Source organism: Leiobunum rupestre, chromosome 6 (genome assembly GCF_980474605.1).
Source record: "Leiobunum rupestre chromosome 6, qqLeiRupe1.1.hap1, whole genome shotgun sequence".
Classification (NCBI taxonomy): Eukaryota; Metazoa; Arthropoda; class Arachnida; order Opiliones; family Sclerosomatidae; genus Leiobunum; species Leiobunum rupestre.
In genome coordinates, this window is record NC_143389.1 from 37,488,469 (window position 1) to 37,502,514 (window position 14,046).

Genomic DNA, 14,046 nt, shown 5'->3' on the forward strand with positions numbered 1-14,046 from the left:
ATTGATGTTTAATGCGCTTCCATAGGGCTTTCCACTCTATGTTAGTGGGTTACTCTATGGTCCGGACTCCAGACAATCGTTTTTGGAGATGATATTTCCTTCCCGAACTATCTGGTTCTCTAAACATTTCTATTCGCTCCTCATTTCGAAGAGATCTCGGTTACCAAAACCCTCTGACTCTATCCACTACGTCATGGAAAAAACCCATCGGAAACAGATCCTTTACACCGCCAGTTCACAAGAAAAGGGTAAGTCCTCGTACACTACATATTTGCAAGAGAGCTAACAATACAATCACCATATTAGAAAACGAAAGGCTTGGTAATCTTCTATCAGGGGAAAATTAAAAACAAGGGGCGAATTGTGAAACTAAGGAAAGCATGAAGAAACGCAAGGAAACCCGAAGTCGAACGGGGGACCAGCACAACTGGCCAGATATACGCCAATTTCCTGTTAAGGGTAAAGCCCAAGCTACAGCCAGTCAAACGTGAGATTCAAGAAAAAAATACTTGGGAATTAAAATAAAAACATTTAATTTTAAATAAATTTTGACTAAATCCAGAATTCCACCATTCTCATAAGCAAAACAATTTATTACATCGTTAATACACTATGAAGATAAATTTTGACATATCGCTGATGTCATACCTACCACATTATCAATGTTTTCGTTAGATTGAAAACTTTCTTAATAACGTGGGTGGTAGAGAGTTTCATTGGTGAAACTCAATAAAAAGATACAACTTTCCCTAGAAAATTAATACCTTTTTGCGGATTGGGGTAAAATGACTTTTCCTCTGACGTCTTTGTATTTCTTAATATCATCCCGATTGGCTCTTTCATTTCCTTTCTGGGATATTTCACTAAAGCCTGAATTTTCTTCGGTCCTAGTTTGGGCGTCGATGACAGTTCGTACACGAGGGAAAATAACGCTAGTACGTGGCCCGCCACGTAGATAATCAATGGGAAATAACTGTCCTCGATGGACACGTATTGATTGTTGTCCGATGGTGGAATCTGCCACGTATGCACCCAAAGGTATGATTCACATTTTTGCAACATTCTCTCGAAGCTTTTACTCTGATACATGTAGGCCATACTAGATATCACGAAAAATGATTTATATTACAACCGTATAATCACCAGCCAGATAAAACAAAAAGCTTACTTGCGATTTATGGTTTCCGTGATTTGAGCGCTTAGGTTTCTACTAATGATGAAACTCTGTAGGATTTGCTTGAGACTCGGAGATAAGTAGTAACGGTATTCCTCGATGGTTTCCATACATTGCGAAGCCAGTATCTTTAGCAGCACCGTGTTGGTAACAATTGCTATCTTTTGTTGACTGATGTTAGCTCGAAAGTCATCGTAAAATAATAAGTCACTGAAGGCGTAAAAATGGTCGTTTTCAACCACCTTTTGTTGAATCTTACGAGCCCCCGGGTCATTTTCCGCCTATAAGATTTTTATAATTATTTGATTGTAGGAGGCAGTACTATTGACTTAATTACCTCGTTGGAAAGGAATTTGGATTCAAAGGTGTTCTTAGGCACCTTGACAATGATGTTCGGGTAATGCTTGATGTCCGAGAATTGTCGAATGCGCAAGTAAACCGGAAGAGATAGGTTGGTGGTGAAATTGCTACCCTGCTGGATGTTGATGACGAGAGCCACCAGTAACCAGGCGTACATCAGGATTCTATACGAAAACCTGTTTGGGATTTTACGGATATCTCGAAGAAATGAAAATCGACAAGTTTATTCCAGCAGCCTATAAAGATATTTTTGAAGATGAACACCTACCGACGCGAAATAGATTGAGGGAAAGACTCCACAAGTGGTGTACTACGTCTTCTAGAAAAAATTTCTTTGGCCGTTTCCCTCGTACGAATCGGTCACCCTCATTTGTTTCCAGCAGTTGTTGGTTTTTGATCAAGGATCCGATGGTCGAAACAAGCACGATGGCCATGATCAGACCCACCGTAACCTGAAATTGTAAATAGAATGAGCGACCACTTTGTGTTTAACGACGTTGTCAATTGAGTAGCTCACAGCGTCCGAAAATATGAACAAGCCATTGAAGGACGTTTCTATTTGCTTAGACGGAACTCCGGACATGATGATAGCATCGCTGGTTAAGATTGGTGTCGAGAAAGTATAGTAATTGTAATAGAAACCACCGTTGGTGGAGCAGGGCATGCAGACTATGTCCACATCCTTGTAATTAAAAGTGTCTGTTTAAAATGGTTTTCCTTTATGTCTTACGTTGTAGAAAGTAAGCTCAAAATGTGTGGTAGGTTTCCCTAGCGCCAGCAAATATAGAAGGATTCTCATTACCGAAGAGGGGGGGGGGGATATACTGGTCTCAAAGTGTCTATGGATATTACCTTTAATGCTCATAGGGTAGTCTACGGTATGATTACTAATTAAAGGTCAACGGAAGTCGTGATGCAGAGGGTATGTGTTCGGTTGTACACATCGTAATTTTGTATAGTACAGGTACCTATATTCGTTTTCAAATGTTTATATAGCGCACGCGCGCGTGAAAGTGAGTTTTTGGTTGCTGTTAAAAAAGGTGTTTTTTTGCGCGTGTAAAAATAAATTAACGGCCAGTTCTGTTTTGAAATAAGAGGAAAAAGGTTTACCGGTTTTTATGTCGGAAAAGTTCGCGTCTTTTATTTCGCTGTTCACGACATTTTTTGGTCCGTCGAGCCGGATACATTCGTCAACTTGATTATGTTCCTCAACTAATCATCGAATCGGCTATCTTTCCGTGAGAGACAGTGAAAATTAGCGTGGATTCTCCGTTGGAAACCGTTTAAACCATCGATCATATCCCGATCGTAAACGAATCAACATAAGTCATCATGGATGTTCTGGTGAGAAGAAGAGCAGCTATCAAGGGACAGATCACCAGGATTGAAAATGCGGTGGGTCAAACAGCAACGAATCTATCTGACGTCGCCTTGAAGCTGTATGTAGACAAGGTGGAAAAACTATCGAAAGACTTGGATGAGGTTCACGATGCCGTAGTTGCAAATATCGATCCCGACGACGACGACTTCGCGGATCACGAAGATGAATACAACCCTCTAGTCGCTCGACTCGAAGATCTGACAATCCTACTCGTCACTGAATCAAATGAAAGAGCAGCAAACATTCCAGTGAGACAAGTCAGACCAGCTAGTGATGTACGTTTACCTAAGCTGGAACTTCCATCATTCAGCGGTGGTTACGTCGATTGGCTTCCATTTCATGATCTCTTCACGGCCACCGTACACAACAACGAATCGCTCACCGGAGCTCAGAAGTTTCAGTATTTGAAGTCATCATTACGAAACGAAGCAGCGCTCCTAGTTCAATCTATTCCGGTAACTGACGCTAATTATCTGGAAGCTTGGGATATCTTAAACAATCGGTTCAACAATACCCGGGAAATCATCGATGCACACGTAAAACGTCTCTTCAGTCAAACTAATGTCATCCAAGAATCTTCATCCGCTTTACGAACGCTCATCGATACCACCGCCGAATGCATAAGGGCGCTCAAGGTTCTCAAAGAACCAGTACAACATTGGGACTCCATACTACTTCATCTTGTAAAGGAAAAACTGGATTCAGAATCTCGCCGACAATGGGAACTTTCCCTGAGGGGGACCGAAAGACCAGCTTTCGAGGATCTCGTTACATTTCTTGAACAACGGGCCAGAGCCTTAGCAGCAGCTCCGCCTACAACTACTGCAATCAAGTCGAAGCCTCCATTACATCAGAGACCGAGTACAAAGGCTCATCATGGTGCTCTGAGCGAGACGTGTCACTTTTGCAACGAAACACACTCTGTATACAAATGTACCAATTTTCTGAATGCATCTTCGGACGAGCGTTGGAACATGGTCAAGAGGAGTACCATGTGTTTCAATTGCTTACGAACCGGTCATCAAAGCAATGACTGCAAATCTGGTCATTGTAGGAAATGCAACGCACGACATAACACACTTCTACATCAAGAGAAGGAATTAACGAAGACGAAGGCAACCTCCGGTGTAGTTTCATGCCCATCTCGTGAAATAATTGGATCAACCCAAGTTATCTTGGCAACCGCAATGGTCCAAGTCAAGGGACTTGACGAGCAACTTTATCCAGCCCGAGCGCTTCTGGACTCGGGTTCTCAAGCCAGTTTCATCACGGAACAATTCACGAGGAAACTAAGATTGAAGCGAACACGTTTCAACGTCTCAGTTGACGGAATTGGAGCAACCGGAATGAACACCTCTCAAGGCAGTGTCATGGTGAATATTCAGTCAAATATCATTAACACGTCGGAGGTCATCGTCGAGGCAATCGTCCTGAAAAAGGTCACGGATTATTTACCTAACAGTCCGTTCGATCCTGGAAATTGTCTACACTTGAAAGGCTTAACACTTGCTGATCCAACTTTTCATAGCCCTGGACAAGTGGATATTTTACTAGGTGCTGACGTGTATCTAGAGCTCTTACAAGATGGCATTTGCAAGGGGAAAGAAGGTCTTCCAGGTGCCTTTAATACTCTTTTCGGATGGGCAGTTTCCGGTCCATTGCTGATGTCCGGAAGAAGTTCGAAAATAAAGGTCCACCATTGTACATTGGAAGCAGATTTGAAACATCTTTGGGAGCTAGAAGACATCCAGCCTCGAAGAATACTATCTCCAACAGAAATTCAATGTGAAAAGAACTTTGAAGAATCACATACACGTGACTCTACAGGAAGATTCACTGTACGATTACCAAAGATAAACGATGCACCAAAACTTGGAGATTCTAAACAAATGGCAATCCGTCGATTCTCTCACTTAGAACGACGTCTACGTGTTAACCCGAATCTCTATGAGGAGTACCGCAAGTTCATGGGGGAATACATTGCCCTTGGACATATGGAACTCATTCCCTCGAATGAAATAAAAATCGAAACCAATCCATCTTACTACGTGCCTCATCATGCGGTATTCAAAGAAGACAGTACCACCACGAGAGTTCGTGTGGTGTTCGACGCCTCTGCCAAATCTACAACTGGAGTTTCCCTAAACGATCATCTGCTAGTGGGGCCAGAACTTCAAGATGATTTGGTCAACCTCCTTATTCGCTTTCGTCAACATCGCATTGTAATGAAAGCAGACCTTGCCAAAATGTTTCGTCAAATTAGAGTACATCCAGACGACTCCGATCTTCAAAGAATTGTTTGGCGAAACAACTCACACGAACCCTTGCTCGAATACCGTTTGCTAACGGTTACATATGGAACCGCATCAGCGCCATACCTAGCAACTAAAGTCTTGAAGCAACTCGGCCATGACGTGAAAGAGACACTTCCGTTGGCATCTTCGGCTTTACAAAATGACTTCTACATGGACGATCTAATGACAGGCGACGAAACGATTGAGAACGTTTTAAGACTTCAGTCAGAAATCATTCAAGCTACATCTCAAGCAGGATTTGAAATAAGGAAATGGGCGTCGAATGAAGCTGCATTATTGGATACACTACCAGCCAACATGAAGGATTTACAAAAGCCACTATGCATCGAGAACGACGAATCAGTCAAGACTCTCGGCCTATATTGGACTCCTTCGGCTGATAATTTCTCGTTTATGGTTACTTCTCCAGCGTCAAGAAGTTCAATCACTAAACGTACGATTCTTTCGGATACAGCAAGGATATTCGATCCTCTGGGACTGTTGGCACCAGTAACCGTTCGAGCGAAACTGATGTTACAGGAAATGTGGCAGCTAAAATTGAATTGGGATGAGCAACTTCCCCAACCACTTCAAGCTAAATGGAGGTCGTTTCGAACCGATTTACCAGAAATTGAAAACATTACGGTCCAACGGCACATTTCGCAAGCTAATGCTACAGACATTAGCCTGCATGGATTTTGTGACGCATCGGAGAAAGCGTACGCAGCTGCCGTATACCTGAAGACGGTGAATAACAACGGACAAATCAAAATACAACTGATCGCTGCGAAAACAAGAGTCGCTCCGCTCAAACAAATCACACTTCCGAGACTGGAATTATCTGGTGCATTACTTTTGGCTTCTCTGATTCAACTGATCAGGGAGTCATTGAGATTGGATATAGCTGATGTTCATTGCTGGTCGGACTCAACAATCGTCCTAGCTTGGTTGAAAGCTCCACCGCAACGTTGGAAAACGTTCGTTGCCAATCGAGTGTCAGAAATCCACGAGAAACTACCGAGAGCGCAATGGCATCACATTTCAGGAGACAGCAACCCTGCAGATTGCGCTTCTCGAGGAATATCCGCTAGCGAACTGGGAAATCATGGTCTCTGGTGGCATGGACCGCAGTGCCTTATTTTCGCCGCAACAACGCAAGAACTACATGAACTCTCAGAGCCAAATGAATGTTTATCCGAGGAAAGACGAATTATTTCGTTAGTAACACATCATCAAATGGATTTCACGCTCCTTTCCAAATTTTCAGCGCTTAAAAAACTCATTCATATCACCGCCTACATTCTACGTTTTGTCTTCAATTCGCGAAATGCGACAGAATTGAGGATTACTGGACCTTTATCGAAGGAAGAGAACGAAAAGGCGCTATCCCATTGGATTCGGGTCGTCCAAAGCAACAGTTTTAACGAAGAGATAGCTTGCCTTAAACAAAACAAAGAATTACCACGGAAAAGTAAAATCCTTTCGATGCGTCCGTACATCGATCAAGATGGGATTCTTAGAGTTGGTGGCAGACTTTGCCACTCCAACTTACCATACGAACAAAGGCATCCGGCACTGTTACCGAGACAGAGCAAATTAACAGAACTTCTAATACAACACGAGCACGAGAAACATTTTCACGGAGGTGCTCAACTACTAACTTCTGTCTTACAGAAACGTTATTGGATCGTCGGTCTTCGTGATGTCAAGTATCATCTGAAACGAGTTCTTGGCACCATGGTTCTAAACTTTGAAGAAATGCAAACGCTTCTTTGCCAAATCGAAGCTTGCTTAAATTCACGTCCTTTAACGGCGTTAAGCTCGGATCCAAACGACTTCAATGCGTTGACACCTGGACATTTCCTAATCGGAGATGCACTCACCGCAATACCCGAACCCGATCTCACTTCTGAAAACGTCAACCGCCTGTCACGTTGGCAATTGGGCCAACAAGTACTGCAGCACTTTTGGAACCGTTGGCGAAATGAATTCCTCTCTCGCCTTCTACAACGTCCAAAGTGGACTACACCAAAACCGAATCTACGAGTCGGCGACTTGGTCTTGCTCAAGGATGAAGATTTACCTCCAACCAAGTGGAGAATGGCAAGAATCACTGAACTTCATCCAGGACAAGACAATCAAGTTCGCGTCGTAACTGTCAGAACCTCTGACAAATCACTGAAAAGACCCGTAGTTAAATTATGCCAGTTACCACTAGACTGATTTTAATTGTATTCAAACTGTTTACTAAGGGTTATTTATGTATGCAAATGTAACTTTTCGGACTTTTACTATCTCATTTGAAATTCGTTATTTCAAGGCGGGCGGAATGTTCGGTTGTACACATCGTAATTTTGTATAGTACAGGTACCTATATTCGTTTTCAAATGTTTATATAGCGCACGCGCGCGTGAAAGTGAGTTTTTGGTTGCTGTTAAAAAAGGTGTTATTTTTTGCGCGTGTAAAAATAAATTAACGGCCAGTTCTGTTTTGAAATAAGAGGAAAAAGGTTTACCGGTTTTTATGTCTGAAAAGTTCGCGTCTTTTATTTCGCTGTTCACGACAGTATGAAAGTACCATATCTTATAGATAAAAACAGCATCTGCGCATGCGCTTCTGGTGGGGGAACGGAAACGTTGGGTGGGGGTGGGGGCTGAGAGCAAGAGAACGGCTGGATTAGAGATAGACGGATATGAAAGGGGGATTGGTGTTTGCGCAGCTACTGTTTTTATCTACGATTCTCAACTGCATTATGACTTGCGTTGCCCTAAATACAGGGCCGGATTAAAAGGTGCGGAGGCCCTGGGGCCACAAAGGAGTGGAAGCCCCTAATAATCTTTCAAACAAGTTAAACAATTTTTTTCAAGTGTTTAAATAATTTATTGCAGAACAAATCAAATTATAGCGTTAACAAATGGAACCTTGCGAACTTTTTTCGATAAAAAATCATTGATGATTTCAGTGAAATCCAGCTCCCTGAGTAAATCACTTTCAATGCTAAGATAGGCGGTTTTGTCTCATCATAGTTCGTAGTCTAGTTTTTATAATTTTCATTTTTAAAAATGAGCGTTCTCCAGTGCATTTCAACACCATTAAAAACAAGTACATTCTCAGTGTAATTTCAATGTTTGAGAATGTAGCTCAGAAATTTTGATTTTCAAGAATTTGATAGTAGAACAACTCCATAGATTGGTCTTTTTGATAGTCCTTTTTGTATAAATCTATCAACGATACAAATTGAACCAATTCATTACTAAGACTAGGTTCTAAATCGTCTTTGTAAAGTTTTACCAATTCTTCTGCTGCAGCATGCAAATTTGCATCGTATGCTTGCAATCTTTAAGTAGGAGAAACACATAGCTGATCAATCACTGGGATAAAAACTGACACTTTTTTTTGGTGATAGGTTAGCGTTTTACGCTTTCATACAATCGAACGAATTCAACCCCACATTTCTTGTTTTCGTGCGTGATTGTACGTACTGCTCAGTATTTGATATTCCTTTAGCTGCTTCTTCGTATTTATCGAACTCGTCTCTTTTGGATTCCACAAATAATTTTAATGATTACAATGCACGCATTGCAGATTCAAGAATCATTTCCGGGTCTTGTAACATCTTGTTTGTAGCATTAAATCTTTCCAAAATGTCGTTCCAAAAGATGGCAAATAGAGCGGTTTCGAGATCACTCATCTTTCGTTGCTTCGTTTCTCACGACGCCTTTTTGCTCCTTATCAAAAGACAATGGCTTTCGGAGCTTCAGCTAAGCTTTTTCAACACGTAAAACTGTCCGTTTTTTTTCTACGATAATTTTTCAGTTAGAATTCGGTATCGTTCTGTACTTGCTGTGAAAAATGTATATAAATTCTGAACGAAATCAAAGATCAACTAAATTAAGAGAATGACCACAACATGGTACTAACGCCGATAAACGATTTTGTATTTCAAAATCAGAGCTTACATCCCTTTGTATTTGCCACTCATATTTGCAGCATTATCGTACGATTGGCCGCGGTAATCGAGAATGTCAATTTGATGGTCTTCTAAAAATTTTAGAAAAGCATTTGCTGTGGTTTCACCAGTATGGCCGGAGTTTGGTAAAAAGGTCAGAAATCTTTCCTTCGGCATCGATTCTTCAATATATCGAACAACTATAGTCAGTTGATCGATATGAGATTCATCGAGCTCGGAGTCCACTGACACCGAATTGTACTTTGATTTTTTTAATTGTTGATATTATTTCATTGAGGACTTTATCACCCATAGAGCTGATCAGCTCTTCACAAAAAGTAGATGAAAGGTAATTGACTTGACCACTACCTTTGTTTGCATGCTATTTCAAATGGTGGTTCAGACTCGGCTAGCAATTCCAGAATACCGATAACATTTCGGGTATCGACAGGCATAGACGGGCAAAATGTTTGTTATAAACATGTTGTATTCGCACCGGTCTCGCGTAATATACCTTCCCCCTTTCATCATAAAATCTCCCGTTATAGAAGTTCCCTGATGAATGTGTGAAAACTGCTCTTTCGTTGTCAGAATTTAGATTTTTGTTGTATAATTTTGCACTACATTCGGTATTCGTTAGAAAATTTTACCTAGAAATTCCCCTCTCAGTTGGAGGCATCGGTTGCCCCCCCCCCCCCTTAAATCGTGCCCTTCCTAAATTTAATTTTCGCGCTGAAGCTATCCGTAGCCAAGCCAAAAAGACAAACGTTGGAAAACGGTAAGTAAACCAGGTATTTACCACCTGTTCCCACGTGGTGACCTTGCTTTATCCCATAGGCACTATTCAATGGTCTTTGGCGCTTTCACACAAAAGGAATTGACACGCGTGCTACTGACGATCGAGGGGTATAAAGAGAGAGAATGGGCTGAATTTCTTGGTCGCGCCCAACCAAGTCCACACGTGAGATATTTCAAGCTATAATGGGAAACATATTTCTACTCGCTCGAAATACAATCTTTAAACAAAAAATAAAACACCGATGAAATGGGCTTGTACAACCGATTTGAATTAAGAAAATGCGAAGGGGTCTTAAAAATAACCTGCTACGAAGGAGCGCAAACGCTTTCCGCATATGGCTACCTTTGAGTTTGAAACTTCAAGTAAGGCCTAGGGGAATAATAAAGAATGCAGATGTGCTAATGAAGGTTCTAAAGAAAATAATGGTTTACGTTAGTGGATATGTATGAGTATGACCAAAAGTGACATAATTACCAAAAGTGTGACAATACCTGTACTTTCGTATGCTAAAGGTTTAATGAATGCTCGACTAGAGATCGACCACATAAAAGACTATTTATGGACGCCTTTCTGGATCTTTTTTTAGTCTATGGTATTATATCGTATGTAGATGGCGTTAGCATCTCCACAGAACGACGAAAAATCAAAAAGTGCACTAATTTTGACCAGTGCTACTTAGTTCCTCCGTTCCTCACTACGAGGCGTTATTTGTTGGTTTTAACTTCTTTCCCTTCTCCCCTCCCAACTTGTATTTCGCTCGTAATATTCATTAAGAAAAAGGTCCGATTGACACACTTTTGGTAATTAATTATGTCACTTTTGGTATGACCATATCATAGAAATAGTAATACTATAATTTATTTTAAAATTAAATACTTTAAAAAAAAATAAAGTGTCACAGTGAGTCTCTCGAGATGTACCTCTTTAATGATGTCATTCGGCCTGTAGAAATTATCCGTTTCATCCGGGCTCAATTCAACAATAGTGTACCTATTTTTAAAGTAGAGAAATTAGATTCGGCTACTACGGACTTTCAAGTGTTTTGTATATCATATCTTGTACTAAGTTACGCTGATGCGATAAATACTAGCGAAAACGAAATTTACAAAATAAATATATTTAGAAAAGAAGCGATTGTTTATAATTGTCAATTTTCTTTTATTTTGCCGAAGTAAGCGTTATTTTTTCTTTTGGAAGTCTTTTGCTTTTCATTAGGCCTTGATCTTACCAAAAATTAGCTGGCGAAGGAGATTTCTCGCCATCGTTACCTGGAAGTTATGTGTGAACTTAATAATTCCGGTCGATAATTTTTCCATATGTCATATAAAATGATCTAGTTATTGATTGAAAAATAAAAGCCAGCGCACTGATAAAAATAATGTTTCTTTTATCACGCCATGTGTTTAGGTTTAGTTATTCTAAAATTGGTAGATGTTCAGCGACAAATCTCCTTCCATAAAGGTTAGGTTAAAAATCTGAAAATTATGTCGTCACGATTTGAAATAATTATATTTTTTTCGTAGTTGTTAAAAATAGTGCTCTTCAGGGCAAAAATGTGGCGATAGTTTTTATAATATGAATACACTCACGATAAATTTATACTATTCTGAAAGTAGTCGGCAATTTCAATGCACAGTTTCCCAAATGGCATCTCTTGCGTACCCTACAAGAAACATGAACATCTTACCATTTAACTGGCACAGGAAAAAAAGGCAGACAGGTGGTAAATTTAAGCCCAAGTTGACTGTTGATCGGTGAGAAAACTATACATATTGCCTTTAGAGTTTAAGATTAGTCAACTTAGGCTCCTTTGGATCAGGTTTACACCTAGTGCACGTTCTACGTACTAATTAATGTAATATTTGACAATATTTTCAGTGGCGTAACGAGGGTGTGTTTCTAAAAAAGGTTGTCAAACCGTTTTTGGAGGTCGGTTCAAGTGGCCTTTCCCTGTTTCGGGTTGGTACGCTTCTGCATACTTTAGTACGAGTCAGTCGAACCCCAATCCTGGGATGGGCTTATTACAGTGCTGTTTGATTTTTTTTTACGATCACTGCTTTAAATGATATTTTATGCGTCAACGAATTTACGAAAATGTTTCTTCTGAGTAAACCGATTTACTATAAATATTCATAAGCAATAATTAAATTTTAGTTAACTTTATCTATTACAGGAAAGTATCAGTCAAATAATCTAAACAAAGAGATAAGCAATTTTTGAAAATCAATCAAATAAAAATACAAAAGCAATGAAATACATTTTTCTGATTTCAAAAACCAAAACAACAACTCTGGTTAACTACAATGTTCAATGCAACAGAGTAGCACGGCGAAATTCTTTACGGTGTCCGATGAGTAGTCACTTAAGTAATCAAGTGTGTAAATCTTGGGTACACACTGAAATTGAACTAAGAAAATCATGTGTAATCACTGAAATTGAACTAAGAAAATCATGTGTAATCACTGAAATTGAACTAAGAAAATCATGTGTAATCACTGAAATTGAACTAAGAGGTTAACGGTAATAGTTAGTGTAGGGAGCTGTCGTCTAGATCGAGTGGCATTGTAACCCGGCCACCGGTAAATAAGGCATTAAAAGTCGCAAGCTGACTTGGGCCTGTGGTGGTGCCTAGGGTATTAGCCTAGCTAAATATTATTATTATTATTAAATCGCAGTTGAAAAATTCTGAGACATCAATGAAAATTCCAAAAATACTGTGATAAATCAATGAAAATCCCAAAAATACTGTGATAAATCAATGAAAGTCACCGAACTATTGTTAGAAATATATAAAAATCACTGAAATAATGTGAGAAATCACAGATATTTTTAGAACAACAGTGTAAAAACGTTTTTTAACATCAACGATACCAATTAAAAAGAGCTAATAACAGACATACGACAACGTTTATACGAATTTTGAACTGAATTTTTAATTATTTTAATTGAAAATAGCGTTGAAAACGAACAATTTCTAAACATATTAAAGTGATATCTGGTTAGCTGTACTCACCGCGTACAGTCCATAGTTGAAAATCATATCTGAATGATTTCTACACGGCTGCCGTCCTTTAAGTTTCGCCTATTTACTGTCTCTCTACGAGTGTGCATTTAATTTATATTCAGACTTGGCGATTTGATCGCGTGACAATTGGCGATGCCGCAAACCATTAAAATATATTAATATTAATACGCCGTTCAATAATACCGCCTTTAGCACAGCCTGTAAGCTCCGTAAACTAAACTCATTACGAAACTGGAAACGAAAAGTTTCGATGTTGATGCTAAAAATGAAAATCCAAAATGGTTAGAAAGAGATTTGACCCAGTGGCTGTTTAATAATATTCTGAATAAAAAAATTATCGGTAGCTATCATTACCAATAGCGAGTATAAACTTCGAAAATAAAAAATGAAAAAGCATGAGATATTGGGTAAACAAATTACTCTTTCTGCTCAAAGACCATCGATACAGATTGGTAGTATACTTTGTTCAAAAGTATTGATTACGTTCGTCACAAACGCTATAGCTATATTTAAAAAGCGCTTTGCTTCTTGATCCTTCGTGAGTAAATAATGATATTTACAGAAAAGAACACACTAGCTGTTTGTTTTAAGCCTCCGATGTATGAATTGTCCCGGGAAAGTCAATTTGGTCTACTGTGGTAGACCAAAATATTTTCAGAATATTCGAATGGTAGAAGATAGAAATTATAAGTTTTATAATAATTAAGCGAATTTAAGTGTCAATTCCTAAAGCTTCATTAAAAGCTAAGAAAACCGTTCGCTCTATAGAATTAGTAAAGTTTTAACGACCGGAAAAGTTTCTCTTTTTTTGGCGAAATTTCGTAGACGCTTCAAAAAACATCTTCAAGGAAATCACCTAGAAATAATAATTCTGAGAGCCAGCATCTGCAAGTTACTGTTTATTTGGTGCTTGTTGAAATAATTGAAACTTTCCACCTGTAAACAGAACGTCATGTTTTTGCTAATTCTTAATATAAAGCTACCTGGTTAAAAGGGAACACTTATTTAAACGGTTTCGAAATCTAAAATTGAACATTTTCGGTGTCAACTGTATTAATAGCCAT

The 14,046-nt window shown here is 39.4% G+C and overlaps 1 protein-coding gene across 3 annotated transcripts; it reads right to left on the reverse strand.

Annotated features, from left to right (window-relative positions):
- Positions 1-638: 638 nt before the first annotated feature.
- On the reverse strand, positions 639-13,027 carry LOC149940809 (uncharacterized). 3 transcript variants are annotated; one of them, XM_090178358.1, is made up of 8 exons: positions 12,971-13,027; positions 11,547-11,620; positions 10,878-10,947; positions 2,052-2,216; positions 1,803-1,986; positions 1,512-1,732; positions 1,169-1,455; positions 639-1,099 (listed from the first exon to the last, which is right to left on the reverse strand). In XM_090178358.1, exons 1-8 carry the CDS (start codon positions 12,995-12,997, stop codon positions 727-729), a joined length of 1,401 nt encoding a protein of 466 aa, XP_090034484.1. In that variant the 5' UTR covers positions 12,998-13,027; the 3' UTR covers positions 639-726. The 3 variants fall into 3 exon arrangements, with proteins under 3 accessions (XP_090034484.1, XP_090034486.1, XP_090034485.1); XM_090178360.1 differs by lacking the exons at positions 10,878-10,947; positions 11,547-11,620; positions 12,971-13,027 and adding exons at positions 2,265-2,302; positions 2,387-2,497; XM_090178359.1 differs by lacking the exons at positions 10,878-10,947; positions 11,547-11,620; positions 12,971-13,027 and adding an exon at positions 2,265-2,497.
- Between the last annotated feature and the right edge of the window lie 1,019 nt (positions 13,028-14,046).